Below are 19,882 nucleotides of genomic sequence, written 5' to 3' on the forward strand. Positions count from 1 at the left end.
TCGCATTATAATATCACCATTTACTTCTTAAAAGTAAAATCTGCTTTTGAATGAATAGACATTTTTACATGGGAGCGCAAATTACTCGCCACGTTATGAACAAATTTGCGAAGTCCAAATTCGGCAAAAAAATTCGGTTCTATTTTCTTAGTCGAATATTTCGTTTAAGTATTTAGTTAAGACACTTTTATAAATGTTCATAATTTACTTCCCAGCAACCAACCTGCTTTGTGTTTCGCGTCCAGACGTTTCTCGATGTGATAGTAACAACTGATTCATATTATACGATGTGAATATGCTTAAAATAAAGTAAAATAATGCTTATATATGGAATGTAATACGACAATTGGGTTTATTCTCTTTTTCACATTTATTTTTACAAGTTTTCATAGTACAAGTCAACATTTTGCCGTGTTATTTCGTAAAATGAACCGATGATGCCTCGACCATAGTTCGCACAAGAATGATGACGTCACGTTTTCAAATTTCACTTGAGGCCATACGCGAGCCCAGCCGGCTCCAATGGAACCGGTATGGGGAGTGGGGATAATACGCTTTTAATCACTTAGGGCAGGTCTACTAATATTCATATGTCTATGCCCTCCACACAGCATCCCCAAAGATGACATAGGCCCTGAAGGAAATTATTTTCTTCCGGGCCTCCTGTGTAGAGTTAATATAAATTTTTTTTTTAAAACACATAAAGTACGCGGAAATATTGTTACTGCTTATTTGACCAATTTCCGGTCTGTTGTATTAACTCTGCGTGAATTTCGTCTTAGTTTTCCTCGCCGTCCTGCACCATGAGCGCTTTTGACCGATATCATTTTTTCAAATTCATGTCATCATTTATACACCTTCAAATAAACTTTCCGTAATTTTTTTTTCCATTTCTAACAAAATGGCAGCCAATTCACATTATGACATTCCTTTTGTCCCATCTTGTATGTTAGTTGACAACCCCTGCACTGCAGACACATCAACTCGGACCGTGTTAATAAAGCACCTGCATTCTCCCGCGATAAAGGGTATCTTTGGTTAATTACTGCAATATGAGTGCATCCTTTTTGCGTTCTTAGTAGGTACCAATAACGGCACTACGCATGCGGGATGGACAATAAACTGGTCGTAAATTGCATCATATTATTGATGCAAGACATACTATACTCTTACTATACTCGGCTATACTCTTGGTAGAAACGCTCAAAAGAGAAAATTGCATTTTTATCACATTAGCTCCACATATTCCCCTCAGGGCCAGTGCGATCTTTAGAGATGCTGTATGGAGGGTATTTTTAGGAAAGGAAGGGGAGGAAGTTCTGCTAAGGAAAAAGGTATGCGGGGTTGGTAGGAATCTGCGTATCCAGGTCAGATCAATCGTAATCCAGATCAGTTTATCCCGGAGTGACGCACAGTGGGCTGAAAATCGCCTTTCATAGACATAGAGACTTGAATTTTCAAGGGTATTTTTTTGGCTAGAAATGGATTCTGCTGATCATTACTATGTTATAAAATTTCGTACGAAGCAATTGCGTGTACAAATGAAGGAGTTTCATCATTTTTTTAAGAAAAATAAAAAAATAATTTAAAAATGAGGCTATCTCTGGAATCATAAGGTTGGCCATTCTATCCTTAGACACAGATATACTACTATTTATTTGTATTTTTTTGACATACTTCGTATTGTGGCGCAACTTGCGATTTTTTTTTTTTAAATCCTCAAAGTTGAAAAAAACACTTTTTAATGTTGATTCATTTTAATGCTTAAATGCTTTACATATGAGTATGATTTGTCTAGTTTATTATATTTTATTTACACTTCAAGCCTAAAAGCAAGCTTCGTACAAAATTTTATAACATAGTAATGATCAGCAGAATCCATTTCTAGCCAAAAAAAAATACCCTTGAAAATTCAAGTCTCTATGTCTATGAAAGGCGATTTTCAGCCCACTGTGTGACGGACGAATCCAACCTTCCCACTGTGGTGCAAGGCGATGTTCTGAGAGAGTTCTGCTGAAGATGTCTCTCAACCAGTATCTCCCGATCGCAACTCAGATGGTGGGGAGCAGAAGCATCTGCACCAAGACCCAGAAGAACCTTACCTCGTGAATCCGGTCAAAAGTCACCAAGCTTAGCAATCCACTTGGGGTGATCTACGGCAGAGGTGTTGGTTATCCAATAAATAGTTACCGGGGCGGCGGTACCGATACTCGTTTACCTGATTGTAAATATGCTCGGAAATTATTAAAAAACACATGTTGTTCTATTATTTAATATGTTACAGGTATGAAATTCACAGGGTTTCTTTAAATGCTACTTTGGTATTTGTCCAGAGATTTTCGCTCAATTTTAAATAAGTCATGCTTTATGAAATATTTTCGCTTACGCCTATTTATTATAATCTTTTTGAAAACTTACTACGGAGCCTTATGTTAGGCTTGTTATTTAAGTTGCCATTTTATTTCCGTTATTGACTGTCTTGGGATTCCGGTCACCTGCTGGACTAATCGGGCCCGCATGCGTCGCGAGACTTTCGCTAACGACTTGCACATAGTTCTGTAATGAGCCAAGAGTTATACGCGTATGCAGGCAATACTGGTCGGGTAATAAGTTACACGTTTCATACTCTATTTATTTTTTTTTTTTTTGTATTAGGCAATTCACCCTAAATAGAGTGCTATGTGCCGTTAAAGTTAAGGGAGATGGTTATAATTTTATGGGAAATCCGAAAGACTTGTACCATTCTCCATGCAGATGTAACATCGCTTAACCAAAAGCACCCCATATAATTCCTTGACGCTTGCATCACCTCTAGCGACTAGGATTTATACCTACACACATGCCGTCTTACTCATAATTGATAATACGAAGGGATAAGAACAGGTTAGTAGAAAACGTTACTCATAATCACACTCACGCGTTTTGCGTATACCGGTCGTAATACGGCAGTATAGCCGGGATTAGGAACATATAATGCTACGTTATCCTCCGCGAGACGAACTGCCGAACTGAACCTCAACTTATGGGAAAGAAAAGAAGCAAACGCAAATGGCGCGAAACGCCGCTTGCAGTTGATTCGTTCCTTTCCCGTAATTCGTGGTACGGTTCGCGTTTCGGTTCGCAAATGTATACATTCCCTTACGATCGTATTAGACGAAAATGGCGGACTTGACATTTTGGAGCGAGGTTTGTCAAATCGGTGATTTTAATCCGAGCAGTGTACGGCCCTCTTCCTACCAACTACTGTCCTACTTGGCGTATTAAGGAAACTATGTTATAACTACTACTAAAGGTTATAAGTGAGGCGGAGCGATGGACTATTGGGTTATATGGAGCATTTGTTTCCACTCAAATCTGTACGGAAGGTACTTCTAGTGTTAAATTATTAAAAAAATATATATATTTCATGATATTTGTTCATAATTAAATTTATTTGTAACTTTGATGTAATATTAATTTTCTTATAATTAAATTATACATAAGTAAATGAAATCCTCAGCACGGGAGATCCCAGTGAGGATATCATTATATCTATTTGTTACACAAAAAAATATAATAAAACACTTATTATTATTATTATTATTCCGTAACATGTGCCTAAACATGAATTAACAGGAAAGCGAATAATTTTCCGAGATTTTTAATAAATTAACAATATTTCATATCGGTAAGTTTTCTCCGTGCTAAATCCAAATTTCAGTTTCATATGAAAAAGGTCGCGCAGCCTTTTCTCTTAAGGTTAACGTAATGTACGATATAATCTACGCGTTCATAGATGGCGTTAATAATACGTCTTAATATTTTAAAGCATAACTAGCAAAAATAGTATTTTCATAAAATATTTAAATTAACGCCATCTATAACGTGCGTTACGTTTACCCTTAACAATATTATGAAGTCGGTACTGCAATATAAAAAAGCAATGGCGGTACCGCATAAGACTAAATAATACTCTCTTGCATAAAACAAATTGTTTAATAAAATGACATATCGTACTAATGCATCTAACATCATTTATTAACTCTTGACAGGCCAAGATGCCAAACAAAACGTCTGTAACCAAGTGGGTCTTCCGACGACCCCACGCATTTTTCTGTCTTGTGGGATTTGAACTATATAAATCCCAATTATTCAGTCAACTATTAATGATAACTTATGTATTTGCGTAGAAATACGTAAAATACTAGACAGATATGTCAAGTATTTAAACTACCTACTCCCCCACTTGGCTGCGGGATGGTCAAGTTGTTGTGAAAACTTGAAATGCCAGTCACGTAATAATTATTTGCCAACAAACATGCAACCAAATTTAATTTACATGTTCCTTATCTCCTCGACATTATGATTTTTCCCTTGTCAATCAAATCTCTAATTTCTCCGGTTGACACTGTTACTTTTTATCCCGTTCTTGACATTCTCCATTGTGCCCCGTGTGAACATTGCGACATTTGGATTAGCCAATCGCAATCTAAGATTCAGATCAATTCTGAAGTAATGGCTGGACCATGCTGTGTTCGTCTTGTGACTTACTTTTAGAAGTTGTCTTAATCGAAAACCGGTAGCGAATAAATCTCAGAGATTAGAAGATTGCAGGCTTGTCGGTTATTCGAATTGTTTGCGGCATTCTAAATAAGCTTGATCTTTCGATGACTGCGACTACGAAACTGGTACGATTTCAATGAAATGCAGAATTTAAATATTGGTGTGTGTTTGTAGAACTTGTATTAAAATGTTACCTCGATCTTTAGAAACTACCTAGTTTAGACTCGTCAAAAATAACGTGATATTATAATCGTATGGTTTATGAAGCTGAAAGTATTAATAAAATACTAGGTGACGTTTGCCCGGCTTTACTCGGGGACTTTTGAATTGCTTAGGGCAGGGGTGCTCAAACGGTCGATCGCGATCGACCGTTTTTTTTAATTCGATCTCGAGAAAAATTTCCCATTTTTCACTCCTTCTTTTTTATTATTTATTTGTAGCTTGTAGCAGACTGACTTACTGAACGGAGTGTTCTGGAACAGCTGGCAAATTTCGTATTCCCAATGTTTGGGTCAACTTACTTGTGCGAGTCTGCATTTTCTGAAATGAAGATAATTAAGTCAAAATATCGCAATCGACTAACTGACGAACATATGTCATCATGCTTGCGATTAGCACTCGGTAATTACGTACCACCGTATGAAAAGAATGCTGAGGACATGCAGTGCCACGCTTCAACATCCAAAGTCATTATAGTTAAGTTTAGAAACTAGAACTCGTTTGTTTTTTGTAAGAACCAATAAACTTGCAATTTTGAATAAATATAAGTTTTTTCACCGACTTTTTAGTGCAGACCTCCACCTACCTTGACTAAAAAAATTCATATTGCGAACTAATTTCTGTCGTTCCTCCAAATTCTATGTGGATTCGTGGCCATGCAATTATTCAACGTCCCTATATATTCACTTATACCTGCTCCACGATACACCCTACCTACATAGACGACAATTCTGTATCACACATACTTGCAGCCTCTCAGAGTCGATCGATCGGAATCTAATAATATTGAGGTAGATCGCCAGCAGTTCAAGTTTAAGCACCCCTGGTTTAGGGTAATGTTTTGGGTTTGTGAATTCTAGTGTAAAAATAATTTGTGTAATAATAATTGTGTTGTAATAAATATTTGTTTCACTTGATCGTGCTATGTCTTCTTCAATCATCCTCTTCAAATCATATCAAATCAAAAATTATTTATTGTAAAATTAAAATTACAAAAGGTATAGCTTATGGGTAGACCCCATTTCTTCCAGCTAACCACATTTATTTAATTACAATTTTTATACAGATAAAATAACAATATACCAATGAAAAAATAAAAAAAATACAAATATATATACCAATAAAAATAGGTGTTTCATTTACGTGAGGTATTCACTCAACGTGTAGTGACATTTATTAACAAGGAAAGTGTTTAGTAACGATTTGAATTTGTGTGTATCTTGTATTTGTTTAATGTTATGTGGAAGGTTGTTATATACTTTAATGGCCATGTAGTATGGTCCTTTTTGGAATATTGTTTTGTTTGCTTTTGGTATTAGTAAGTTTTCTGTGAGCCTTGTAGCGTATTTATGTGTTGAGTTTTTTAGTGGGAACTTGTCTGTAGATGATCGCACTAACATGCATAACTCCAATATATATATGTCTGTGACTGTCAGAATTTTCAGATTTTTAAACATAGGTCTACATGAATCTAAACGATCAGAGTTTGTAATTTTTCTTATGCATCTCTTTTGTATGATGAAAACATCTTTAGCGTTTACCGAGTTTCCCCAAAAAATAATACCGTATTTTATTTTATTTTATTCCTTATTCCTTATTTACTTCCAAGTCATACTTCTTACAACTCTTTCATCGTTCATCACTTACATCTTATTTTACCACAAATAATTATAATTATACGATTCATTTTTCCTCGGACGTCCGAGACATTTGTATACCTTTCTCTTCAAGTGTATAATGAAATCCACATTGTTACTGTTAAAAAACTACATTATGTTGACATAAACTCCAACCCATATCTAATTTCTACTTTGGTAAGTCTTCTCTGGTCGTCCCAGACTTTTTCAACCATTCACTACTGTTCTATTAAATACCTCATTGTTACTATTAAAAAAACTACATAATATCGACTACGCATCTCATTCCAGTACATAGATAATGCGTCAAGTCATCCTCGGACGTCCCCGACTTCTACCATTGCAACCACTGTCTAAACACTCCTCCTACTAATAAGAACAAACTTTGAAATCATCGTCGCAATCGTATGAATGGTATAGGAACGCGTATGGGACAAACAATCGGATGATTGGTATAAGAACGCGTATGGGACAAACAATCGGATGATTGGTATAAGAACGCGTATGGGACAAACAATCGGATGATTGGTATAAGAACATATATGGGACAAACAATAGGATGAAAGGTATAGGAACTCGTATGGTACAAACAATCGGATAAATGGTATAGGAACTCGTATGGGACCAACAATCGGATGAATGGTATAGGAACTCGTATGGTACAAACAATCGGATAAATGGTATAGGAACGTGTATGGGACAAACAATCGGATGAAAGGTTTAGGAACTCGTATGGTACAAACAATCGGATAAATGGTATAGGAACGCGTAAGGGACAAGCAATCGGATGAATGGTATAGGAAGGCGTATGGGACAAACAAATAAATATTAATTTTCTATATATTATATAGACTTCCATCAGCATCATCGCCTTTCAAAAACCTCTTGTAAATTTTCTCTAAAATATGATGTAAAATTATCTATAGCATTGGACAAACAATTGAAGAGTGGTATAGGAACGCGTATGGGACAAACAATTGGATGAATTGTATAGGAACGCGTATGGGACAAACAAATAAATATTAATTTTCTACATATATATATATATATATAGACTTCCCTCAGCATCATTGCCTTCCAAAAACCTATTGTAAATTTTCTCTATAATAAAATTATATTGTTTTTTGGACAAATTAGTCTAATAATTGTAATGTCAATAGTAATGGAGGATAAAATTATTAATCATGGAATGCAGCGTGTTTAATAATGCCCTCTCTTCGTCTATCTTCTCCAAGCAAACTTTGTCATAAAAGTGTGTTTATATGAAGTGACCTGCCAGATTAGAATGTTTTCTGTATTTGTAAAAAAAAAATCCTACGTTTTTCTACAAGCATGTCTGTGAACTCGGGGGCAAATTTTGGGGAATTTAGAAAATGGTTCGTTCCACTTTTTTTATCTTAAGTTTTCCAGATAATCTGCAAGCAATTTCTTTTGTGTGTTATAACCTATATATTTAGTCACAATACTCATACATAATACTTGGTGATAAATTGGTATAATTTACTGATGACAACTTAATAACGACACCCAATCATTTTAAAGCCATGGAAAAATATTGGAACACTGTGTCCCCTAATTATTGATATTACTAATAACGTGAAAGGTAAACATCCAAGTAGACAAACACCTGTGTATTTGTAACACATATTAATGCAATATTATAATCTCACGAGTTCTTTGGAAGGTACCCGTGAAGCACTATGTATAACAATGTTAGCTTGTTGGTGTTTGGTATTAATTTGAACGGTAGTCCACGTAGCATTGTGGCGATGGCTATCTCAGACAAGGGGAATGACATTTGATGGATTGGAACCTACATAGATCAACAATGGAGACGGTAAATGCGTATTTAGATGAAAGTGCTAGATTAGATATTAAAACAGAAGGTTTTTACGTAACCTACATATTTCAAATTGATAGTTTTATTTGTTTGTACGTAATGTATTGGATATTTTTTAATCCTATTTTATTTTTCTAATCACTTCTGTTGATGTAACTTTAGGTAGGTTCATCTATACACAAGTAATGTTTACACATATTTTTACTTTAACACATATTTTTTATGTAAGATAAAAGGGTGGAAGAATTTGGTTGGTTTTGTCCTAACTTCGCGAATTGTAAACTGTTGCCTAAATAAGAGATAACCAGTTCTTAACGCCGCAGTTGTAAATAAAAGATTCTTTTAATCGCATACCTAATTTCTACCGATTATAACTAGTTTATCGTTAACTCTTTAAGTTTTTAGTTCCAAAAATAGTTACTTTTGAAGTAAATATAAATATTTGTTATGCCGAAACGTTAATTATATGAAATTCCATCGGTAGAAAGAATCTCAAATAAGCTCCGAAAATCATTAAAAAAACGTTTTGTCCTGATATTTAATATGTTATATGCATAAAAAATTCACAGTGTATCTTTAAATTCAACCAAATCATTTGTCGAGAGATTTTTGCTCTATTTCAAACAAGTCGTGTTTTATTAAATATTTTCTCCATTTTCGCTTAATTACCATCGTTTTTTTTTTTATATTAGCGCGCTTCCTCTAACATTCGTATTTACATATCTACTTTTCAAACCATCTTTGAACGCTTACTATGGGGCCTCAATAAGAAAATATAAATACGACAGGTAACGTGAAAATATTTTTAAAGAGACCCCCATGCTAAGGTCCCGCCAGAGTTCTGTAAGGTCTCGCCAAATATTTAAATGTCTCGTTGCCCAAGGGTTGTGGCGTGTACATTCTAAAAATAGACCGCTGTCCTTGGCTTGTTGGTGCGCTTACATCATCGTGCGGGGAGGGGGTCAGATAAGAGCCTCGAATTCACTGAAGTTCACTCGAGTGCGTCGTCGTGTAACTCTTGGGGTGCTGTAAAAATTAAGCTGAGCAAAACAAACATAGATTATGCCTAGTGAGAACGAAAGACGTTTTCACGCAAAAAGTAACGGTAGTGTAGATACATTACCCACCCCATTTTTTTGTGATATCTTGGAAGAAAACATATTTAACAGAATTAAATCAGGCTTGTATTGGTATCAGTAGGAATAATGGGTTGGAAAGCTTTTAGGACGGGTTATTTCACACAATTTTAACAATTCATAAGATTTCAAAGGTTTTTTTTTTATTTTATTTTATTTTATAATTTTTTTTTTTATTTAGTAAAAGATTATACATTATTTAAGAAATGTTTTGACTGCCCAACTAGGAGGATTTCCGTTTTAGGACAGTCAAATTAGGATGAGTATTAACATTTTGATAAGTATAGTATTAAATAATAATGAAATAATAGGTATATGTTAAAACTAAAAACTTAAAAAAGTTAAAAGTTCTATTATCATGTCAGTTATATGAAACAACTGGCCAATAATCACATAATAACAGAACTTGAATAGAATCTTTACAGAACTTACATAACAGAAAAATAACATCGAAATTTTATGAATTGTTAAAATGCTGTGAAACAACTGTCCCTTAGAATTGGCCAAGTTGACTAATTATTGCACAAACAATAAATGCTCAAGGTCAATAATAACCAGTAGGTACTTCAATCAATTGCTATCTATGATAAATTACTGTCGGATATGTTTATGTTCGTGTGTTTCTCTGCCAACTAGTAATTGTTGATTGTAATGAAATAAAAATATTTGCATATGATGTATTGATGTTTAATCAATATGGATATTTTATTTCGAAGCTATTACTTCGCGGTTTGACATTTTACGTAAAATATTATTATTAGCTGAAGAACAACAATCATGTAGTGTTAGGGACATCCCAGTAATTTTAGAGCCGAGTGAATCAAATACTTGGGATGAGTGATCTCAAATTGTGTGATATTTTTTTATGCGAGTACCTACCGTACAAGAGTTATAACTACTCTCCATTGTCTGGAGCCGATGAGATTATAGCTTCCCCAATTGGTGTATATTGTGAGACTGAATGCAGTGGGGAGGGAAATAAATTGGGGAAGAGGAGGGAGGGAAATTACCTGTATAGGCAGATCAGTATAATATATTACAAACAATCATTCTTAGTATACACAATAGAAAATTAAGAAGAATATCTCTTTTTTGGAAAAAAATAACCAGAAAAACTATAATTATTATATACAGGGTTTTCCAATAAGATGTGTTATTTTGAATAGCCCGCTATTACAGTAGATGTTACTTTTGAAGCTGTTATTTATTGACATTTGAAAATGGAAAGATACGCGCTTCAACAATGGATTGAAATTATTAAAGTTCACTTGAGTGAATCAAATGCAAATCATCTTGAGTGATAAAGCCCATTTCCACCGCGGTGGCTTCGTCAACAAGCAAAATTGTCGCATCTGGGGCTCGGAAAACCCAAGAGTTATTGTTGAAAAGCCTCTCTATCCTCAAAGTTTGACTGTTTGGTGCGGTTTATGGTCCGGCGGAGTCATTGGACCTTACTTTTTCAAAAATGGAGCAACAGTTACCGTGAATGGATTGCGCTATCGAAAGATGATTAATGATTGTTATGTTCGGAATTTGCACAACGTTTACTTTCAACAAGACGGCGCTACGTGCCACACAAGCAACAAAACCATTGATCTTTTATGATTGAATATCAAAATAACACCTCTTATTGGAAAACTCTATATAACTCCGTTATTGCTGCACATTTTAACCTCGACCTTTCTTTTCTTATGTGACGACAGATAACAAAATTAGTTGCAAATTCTCCAAAATATGACAGCGAAAATAATACTTAGGCGAGATAGATTTTAAGTAAAATGTAAAGCGTCAGCTACACTACTCGCTTCGACGCTTCGACGAAGTCCTCGACGAAGTTAGCCGAAGTTCGAAGTGCGTGCCCACACACTCGTGCAACTTCGCGAGTAACTCAGTCCAGTTCTTTGACTCGGGCGCATTTACCGACAACAATCGGAAGTCGGGCGAAGCGAAGCGAAGTTGCCCGAAGCGAAGTGAAGTTCGTGCCCACACTATCGTATTCGATCAACTTCGCGAGTAGTGTAGCTGGGCTTTTCAAGTAACCGAATTGGCTAACAGTGACTTGACAAATTGGAAAGTGTAAAGTGGATTTTTTTTCCATGAACGTGATGATATTTTTAGATAATATAAAAACAACCTGTCTCCAGAATACTTTCAAGCTACAAATTAATCGAACGAATGACTACAAGTATGTTATTTTATTTTATTTTTTTTTTTTTAGTAAAAAAAGTTACACGAATTACATTACACAATATTGAATATAGTACAGTTATTAATTACATAATATAAGTATTTGATGTACCCCCATAAATAAGCAGGGCTTGTGTGTATGGGGGTGTTGTTATATTGGTTTATATTTGATATGATTCAGTTCAACTGTTCGGAATACTTTTTAAGGTGGCTTTTGAATTCGTTTATATTTGCATTCATGTTTCTAATTTTTTCTGGTATTGGGTTAAAAAAATTAACTCCGAGATATTCATGGTTGAACTGTCCTATTGTTTTTTTACATTTAGGAGTAGGAAGTATGGACGTTATGACAGAAGTGTTTGTGGTTCCATCCTCGTTGTTAAAGTTATCGTGATGTATTATTTGTATTAATGAAGCCATGTTTCCATCGACAGAACCTCCTGACCGCCGGCACTCCGCCGTGCGTCGTGCAGCAGCTGAGCACGCTGCCGTTCCGCTACTTCAGCGGGCCCGAGCACGCGCGCGTGCTCCTGCCCGTGCTCATCGCGTGCAGCGAGCACTGCGCGCCAGCTAGACAACTGCTGAAACAGGAGATCTCGCAACAGGTTCATTATTTTCTTCCATTAACATCTGATAAAAGTTTTAACAACCTACCTATTCAAAATAATTGATTGGAGCCTTACCGAGGTTTGGTGCTTGGTATTTTTCGATATTTTGTTCAAATTACACAGGGTATCCGGGATAAAGTGCAAAAACTTCGGGAGGTGATTCTACATGTTGGTAGATGTAAAAAAAGAATTTTTTTAAAATTCCATTGTTTTTCCTATAAGAATTTTTTCATCTACATTTCAACTTTTTAACCTGAAAACTACCTTAAAACGTTGAAATTTCTTTTTATAAGTTATTAATCTTTTTTACTTGTACTTGTTGAACCACTTCCCGAGGTTTGTGCACTTTACCCCCGAATACCTTGTAAATACTAATCACGTAACTATTGTCATATTCGTGATGTTAGATTTGTCATTTGCTTATAAATAAAAATATACCCTTTTTCTTAGTCTTAGCACTTAAGTTACCAACAGCCACAGGTAAAAGTATACCTACAACCCTTGTTTCAGAAGTTATCTGTGTTATCACTAACGGAACTAATTCTTCCCAACCTCCCCCACCAATGATCCTCGTTCCATCCGAACGCAGAATAATCATAGTAATTCCTAATAAACTCCTATAAAACACCTTGAATAATTGATAAGTCCTACCCTCCTGCGTTATATGCAGGGACTGTGGGACTGTACCTTCTGTTTTTATCCTAAATTTGTCCCCTAAACAAGCGTTTACCCGCTGCCACACCTGCCATGGCCTCAGGTTTACCGGCGCCGCGACGCTTAAAGGCATTACTGAGTCCTCTGGGCATCCTCTCCCTGTGGGAATGGCTTTTCGGATCCGTGATGGATGCTAATGTATGGAACAACATGTGATCTTGGACTAAAGAAATTATCATTTAACAAAAGGTTAACACTTAATATCAAAAATGCGAATGCTGTCCCTTTTCTATTTTGTACTCAAGAATATTCTTTCTACGCGAGGACTTTGCGGTCAAACGCAGAGAGATTAAATTTATTCATTTCCGCACCCAGGTATTTCTCTAAATCATTAATTAATTTATAATCGATATGACGGGTAATGGTCCAAGATAGACACAACACAGCCAATAACTCTCAATTTATTTATTTTTTAATTATTTATTTATTATAAACGCCCTGTTGGGCTTTTGCATACATGTGTACTTTACATGATCTACTACATGATACAGAGACACAGCGGTTTTGTAAAGTTTAGAGAACTAAATTTAAATGCAAATCTTTAACAAATTAATACATCACATGGCTATGACATTGTAACTAACTCAACCACTCGGGCATTTGCTGTTTCCGTAGTTTTTGTAATGTAACAACTACGCGATAAGATGGTTAATAAGGAACATTATGCCTCCCCCGCCTCCTATACAAGAACTCTGATTCTTGATCACTCAAAATGCTTATTACTTATTTTTGTTTTATTTGTAAACAGTTACAATATTTTATAAGGTGTGGTAAAAAATGTGTAATAATTGAACCAACAATAGGTTCCCACTGATGTATCTTAATTATTAGTGAATATAAAAGCGAAAAGAGTTACATTAGCCTTTGGGGTTGGAATGGAGGAAGAATGGGGAAAGAGATGTATCTAGTCTGTCTAGAGTAATATGTATTGGGTGAATGTTATTTGTTGATTCTTAGGTTTGAAGTTATGAGGTGATGGGTTAAATAAGTCCAATTCAATATGAAATGTTTAAAATGCATGAAAGACGGTGAATGAATGTGTTTTGTTTTGAGTTAGTGTTAGTGCAACGAGGGATGTTTAATGTGTGCCTTTAATAATAATAATAATAATAATAATAATTGGATAATTTGTAGAGCGCCGTTTTTGTGAAAAATCACCTCAAGGGCGCTGTACAATTTATTTCCTAGGATCTACATTTGTTATTTAGAAAAGATACCAACACATACTTACCTGGCAAGTCATTTCCGACAAACACACTTATATTAAAAAGTTTATGCTTATAAAAGATAGAACTGCACGCAGAGGACACTATATAAAAAAACACTGGTCGTCGCATGATCTTAAGTCTGCTATAGTTTTTATTTTAATTTAAATGTATTTTAACTGTCTTAAAAGCCTACAAATTGTTAGTTGTTATCATTTTTATTTATTTATTTTTAATTATTATTTTTATTTATTTTATTTTCAGTATTTTTTACATTTTGTTAATTTAAATTGCCGTCAACTGTGAAAGTGGAGGTTTCTGAAATTATGGATACGACTGTCTGAAAAGGTGCGTTTTAAGTTTAGATCTAAATTCTGTCGAGTCTGCGATCATTCTCAAATCATGTGGCAGTCCATTCCAGGCTTTAGGTCCTGACACGGCAAAAGCACGCTCACCGAACTTAGTATCTGGTGTGCGCTTTGGTTCCTTCAACCTTCCGATAGCTGATGACGTTGCTGACCTAAGGGTTGACTGTCGGGAATTGGAATCTTCTGGAATACACAATTCTGATAAATAAGCCGGAGCCATTCCGTTAAGTGACTTAAATACCATCCAGCATACCTTGAACTGGATTCTTTCAGGACATTTGAGCCAGTGCAGATTTTTGAGATGCTCTGAAATGTGGGAGTATTTAGATACTCCGGTGATAAGCCTTGCCGCGGCGTTGAAAACGGATTGTAATTTGTTGATTTGACATTTAGGGAGACTTGCATATATTCCGTTGCAATAATCTAGACGTGAAACAACATAGGAATTGACTAGCAATTTAGTCGCCTCTGTTGGCAGGTTTCTCCGCACTGCTTTAATTTGCCTTGATTGAAAGAACCCCGTGCTTACAGTTCTGTTCACCTGAGTTTTAAGGGAAAAATTAGCGTCCAGATTGACACCCAGTAATTTGATGCACGTTTTTGGAGTGATGTCACTTCCGGAAATGGTTATTGGGGAGTTTTCAATGTTATGCTGACGTCTGCATGTAGCAGTCCACAGAAACTCAGTCTTTGTGGGATTCAGTTTCAATCTATTTGAGGTCATCCAGCGAGTAATTGCTTCTATACACTCAGTTATACGAATTTCTAGACTGTTTATTTCTTCTGGTAAGCAGTAAAAATAAACTTGCTGGTCATCAGCGTAGCAGTGAGATAGAAGGCCGAATGATTCTATTATTTTAGCGACTTTGTCTGATTTATTTGATGGGTTTTCTTAATGAATTCGTTCAAGTAATTATCATTCAATGTACTGATGACGCTTGCAGTCAGGTTGTTGTGGTGTTTGTTGATTGTCAAGTCAGAAATAGACCTTACAAAATTGTGCGATAGCGGAAGATGTATCTCTTGCGATTCCTCGCCTCTGAAAAACACCACGCTGAATAACTCGACTAGAGTGTTTGTAGGTAGAACAGGCCTTCAAGTTTGCGAAAATGTTGTTTAAAGCACATTAATAATGAAGTGGTAAAAACCTTCATAATTTCCCCGCAAATGATTATCAGTGTCCTTTCCACTTGGCAAGCCGTTCCCGCCCTCCCTCTCGGTGGTGTAATAAAGGTGTACTTTTTAGGGGGCGGAGTAGGGCGGCGCGCTGCTAAAAGGGTCACAGCTCTTGAAGGCGCGCTGTGAATTATTCCAAGGTGGAAACAAACACAAACAAACTCTCTTAGGACTGATAATAACTTTTAAAAGTAAATATTTTTTAATTTATTTTAATTTTATAAATATTAAAAAAATACAATTTTGGTGATTTTCTCAACTACCGTGCTAGGCTCATGCCCAAAGATATTAGAAGAACGAGATATGCTATGTTGGCCGCCGGACCGTAGCCGGAGTACTACCTAATTAGGGTACTTTGAACGGTATCGGGACGTGTACGCACAGAAATCTGTTCTATGTATTAGTGCGGATACCTTAGCGCAAGCGAAGGTGTGCAGTAGTATTGGTGAACAAAACCGGCGACACTCGGCAAAACAATTCCACTCAGTATGAACTGCGCATAGCACATCTCTTTCTTCTAATATCTTTGCTCATGCCCGTATTAAGGTAGTCGTGCATGATTTATGTAAGAATAACAATAATAAAACATAACGAGAATATTAATTGTTACGATAAAACAATAATTAAAAAAAATCATATTATTATAGAAACCATATTAGAAATAGAAATAACGATAAAACTAAATTAATGATAAGAGTTAGTTTTTTTATATCGAAATATTGAGTTTAAACAAAGAAATATTCCAGTAAGATCATCGATAGTACATATGATTTTTGATTAGTTAATCATTCTATACCTATAATAGTTTTTCTTCTTCATTTTTTACAGATCGTATTATTTTACGTTTTATTTATTAAAAGGTCCACAGACAGACACGTGCCAATCAGTAGGGACAAAAAAGGCCTGTGCCTTGCAAAGGGTTAAGTGGAAACGATTTTGATATATTATGTTGTATAGGACTAGACAACCTCATGTTGTGTGGAAATGAGTTTACTTTGATTTTCATAAACTATCATTATTGTGTAGTGATGAAAAATAACAAAAATAGGGAATTTAACCATTGTTTGTAAATTATTAACATTTCCACATCCAAGATGGCGCCTCGTGCGAACGCCATTGGCGCCAAAATCAGTACACGTCGGACCAGCGCAATGGCCCAATGTGTACTTGCAGCATAATGTAAGTGTATAGCTAAATTTATAACATGTTGTATTTGTTCACAGTTGTTGGAGAACTTCAAGAATTCAGAAGAAGGGAAGGCATCCAAGCTCCTCCTCCTCATGACGACGAAGACATAGTTTTAATTTTATTCTCTGACCAATTTCTTCAATCTCGTCCTGTCTCGTTTTTGAAATAGAAAATTTAAAACAACTTTAAACTACAGATAGTTTAAATGTTAACGAATCTTATTATCTACAATTATAATATATAAATCTATTTTTTACAATATTAGTTAATCTTAAATTCTTGTATTTTACGTAAACATAAATACTTTTCCTGCATAATATTATTATAAATTAATAGCTGAAGTCCCCGGCGTTGCCCGGGATTTACACAGATTTTTTGAAAATCAAATTCTGCTTTTTAGGGGCGGGAAAAGGGGTGGTTCGAAATCTGTTATAGATTCCCCCTATTTTGAAGGTCAAGTGTGCAAAATTTCATCACTATCAAAATAAATTTTTTTTAAATTGTTTTTCAAAAGAACGCACATCGCAATCTCTTTTTTTAAGACAATAACTTACCATAATCTGTTGAATCTGACTGGTTGTAAAATTAAACCTCTGAATATTGTATTATTATTCTAGAGTTCTATAAAAATAATGTCGGTGATTCATTATTGCCAAATTATAGCCCGACATTTCGTAAGAGGAAAAAACTATTAGAATTTTTATTGATATTAAAAAAAAAATTGAATTTTGTTATGTATTTATTACCAAATGTTTGAAAAAACTCGTACAACACACTTGCTCGAATGTTGTGGCGTAATGAAATTAAAAATGGTAGCTTTTTGAAAAAAGTGTGATACCTATTCGATAGAAAACTGATGTTGGCAGTTTACGCAAAATATTTCGATTTACAGACCACAAACAGGTCAATTAATTTGGTTATCTGCTTAAAAGCTGGTCTCCTGCGTACAGAATGTTTTCTTTTCTTTCTTTAAATGAGTATTGCTGATTAATTAAGAAACCCTTCAAATTATTGGTAATTTGGTTAAAAACGGGATTGCAGGCCCTATCGAATGAATTAACAAGTTTTCTGATAAACTTTTAGCGAATTACAGACGTATTATCACGATGTCGGAACCCCGTGTTCTTGGAAATCCCAATATTTTCGCATTTCGTCATGATATTATTGTTAGGGCAAATGCACGTGCGTTTTGACTCTGTGATCGAGAGGGAAGGCTCTCGCGATTCAAAACCGAAAGTGCGTAATTTAATTTAATTTTATTTATATGTGTTATTTATATATATAAAATAATGTATAATATGCAGGGTTTTCCAATAAGAGGTGTTATTTTTAATATCCCTCTATTTCGGTAGATGTTACTTTTGAAGCTCTCATTTTTTAACATTTGACAAGTAGAAACTACGCCATTAATAAAAATGGAACGATACACGCTTCAACAACGCATTGAAATTATTAAAATTCACTTGAGTGAATCAAATGTAAATCATCTTGAGTGATGAGGCCCATTTCCACCTCGGTGGCTTCGTCAACAAGCAAAATTGTCGCATCTGGGGCTCGGAAAACCCAAGAGCTATTGTTGAAATGCCTCTCTATCCTCAACGTGTGACTGTTTGGTGCGGTTTATGGTCTGGCGGAGTCATTGGACCTTGTTAGAAAATGAGGCTGGAGCAACAGTTACGCTGAATGGATTGCGTTATCGAGAGATGATTAATGATTATTTATTGCGGCACGCTCCAGAGGGGAAGATACTCTCAGTATCGCCCTGGTGTAAGACCACCATTCAGAATTGTTTCAAAGTTGCTTGAAATGGCTTTGGCCGTGTTCGGTAACCAAATCCGATTAGCCAGAAACTTCCCCACCTTCCTCTTTCACGTGTCCTTCCCCTGCTCACAACCTGCAGCCCCACAACGTACCCCAATTGGGAATGCCTTAACCTCACTGGCCCCAGACGGTTGGGAAAATTTAACTTTAAAAATTTTTTTGATGAGAATCTTATTTAATTAACAATGCTCATTTTTCTCCGTGTATATACGTTAAAAAAAACATTTTGTGCTCAAGAGACGTGCCAGAAAAAAATAAGATTTTTTAAATCACTGAACAGTTTCACTAAAAGTGGGGTAAAATAGGGTTTATTTCGACACAGACCCCCCCACAATACAATTATATCAGTTAACTCGACGGTGTCAGTTAATTAATTATCAATCTATTTACGCAATTTTTCCGCATTTTTGTTTTATGTTTTGCGTAATTTAAAATATTATTTTTTTATTCAAATGTGATATTATTTGTTTTATAATTTAAGATTTATAATTTATTTGAAATTTAGTCGCTTTCCGTGGAATAAACTATTTTTTTGTTTTAACTAACAGAACTTTAATTTCACGAGAGAACCAATTTAGCTATTGAACGAAGGGCATTTTAGTATAGTAGAATCTCTATACTAATCTGGCTTATTTCGTGTTGCTATCATTCTCTTACGAATACTATATTATTATGTAAAGACTTAATAATAACATATTAATAACTTGACTGATAATATCTTGGTAGTGATTTGTTGTAATAACCCTTGTAAATTGTATTGTGATAATATTACATAGTTTTTTGTCTGGCAACCTAACGTAGAAAGCTTATTAAAAAGGAAAAAAAAAAATAAACCAATAAACAAAGTTTTTTTACAATACTATGTCTATTTTTATTATGTAGTGAAACATCATGAATCGAACGGTACAACCTAGTTGCGCTATGATTTCATCCAAATTCAGAAAAATGCGTGTGTGTTCGTTCGTGAACGCCACCAAAAGTTGACAAAATGCATTGTCATCGATAGCTTGTATATCTGCCGATTTCGATTTTCGGTAAGTGGGTTGATTTCCACTTACAGGATTTGTATTCTTTAACAACAAAAAAAATGAAATTCAAATATATATGTATGTGCGTGATTGCCACCAAAAGTTGATAGAATGCATTGTCATCGACAACGTGTCTATATGACGAGTTTCAGCTCGATCAGATCTCGGGAAGTAGGTTAATTTCCGCTTCCAAGATTTGCATGCTTTCATTAC

The 19,882-nt window shown here is 35.1% G+C and overlaps 1 protein-coding gene across 2 annotated transcripts in view; it reads left to right on the forward strand.

Annotated features, from left to right (window-relative positions):
* ssp3 (SCAPER domain-containing protein short spindle 3) overlaps nucleotides 1-18,381 on the forward strand; it is a 169,173-nt gene extending 150,792 nt beyond the window's left edge. For both annotated transcript variants that reach the window (XM_089646332.1, XM_089646333.1), the window contains exons 20-21: nucleotides 11,996-12,166; nucleotides 16,856-18,381. In XM_089646332.1, the coding sequence (XP_089502458.1) occupies nucleotides 11,996-12,166; nucleotides 16,856-16,930 (246 nt within the window). In that variant the 3' untranslated portion in view covers nucleotides 16,931-18,381. The remainder of the gene's footprint in view (nucleotides 1-11,995; nucleotides 12,167-16,855) is intronic.
* The last annotated feature ends 1,501 nt before the right edge of the window (nucleotides 18,382-19,882 follow it).

This window comes from Hesperophylax consimilis, chromosome 24 (genome assembly GCF_061612785.1).
Source record: "Hesperophylax consimilis isolate HC1 chromosome 24, BYU_Hcon_1.0, whole genome shotgun sequence".
Lineage (NCBI taxonomy): Eukaryota > Metazoa > Arthropoda > Insecta > Trichoptera > Limnephilidae > Hesperophylax > Hesperophylax consimilis.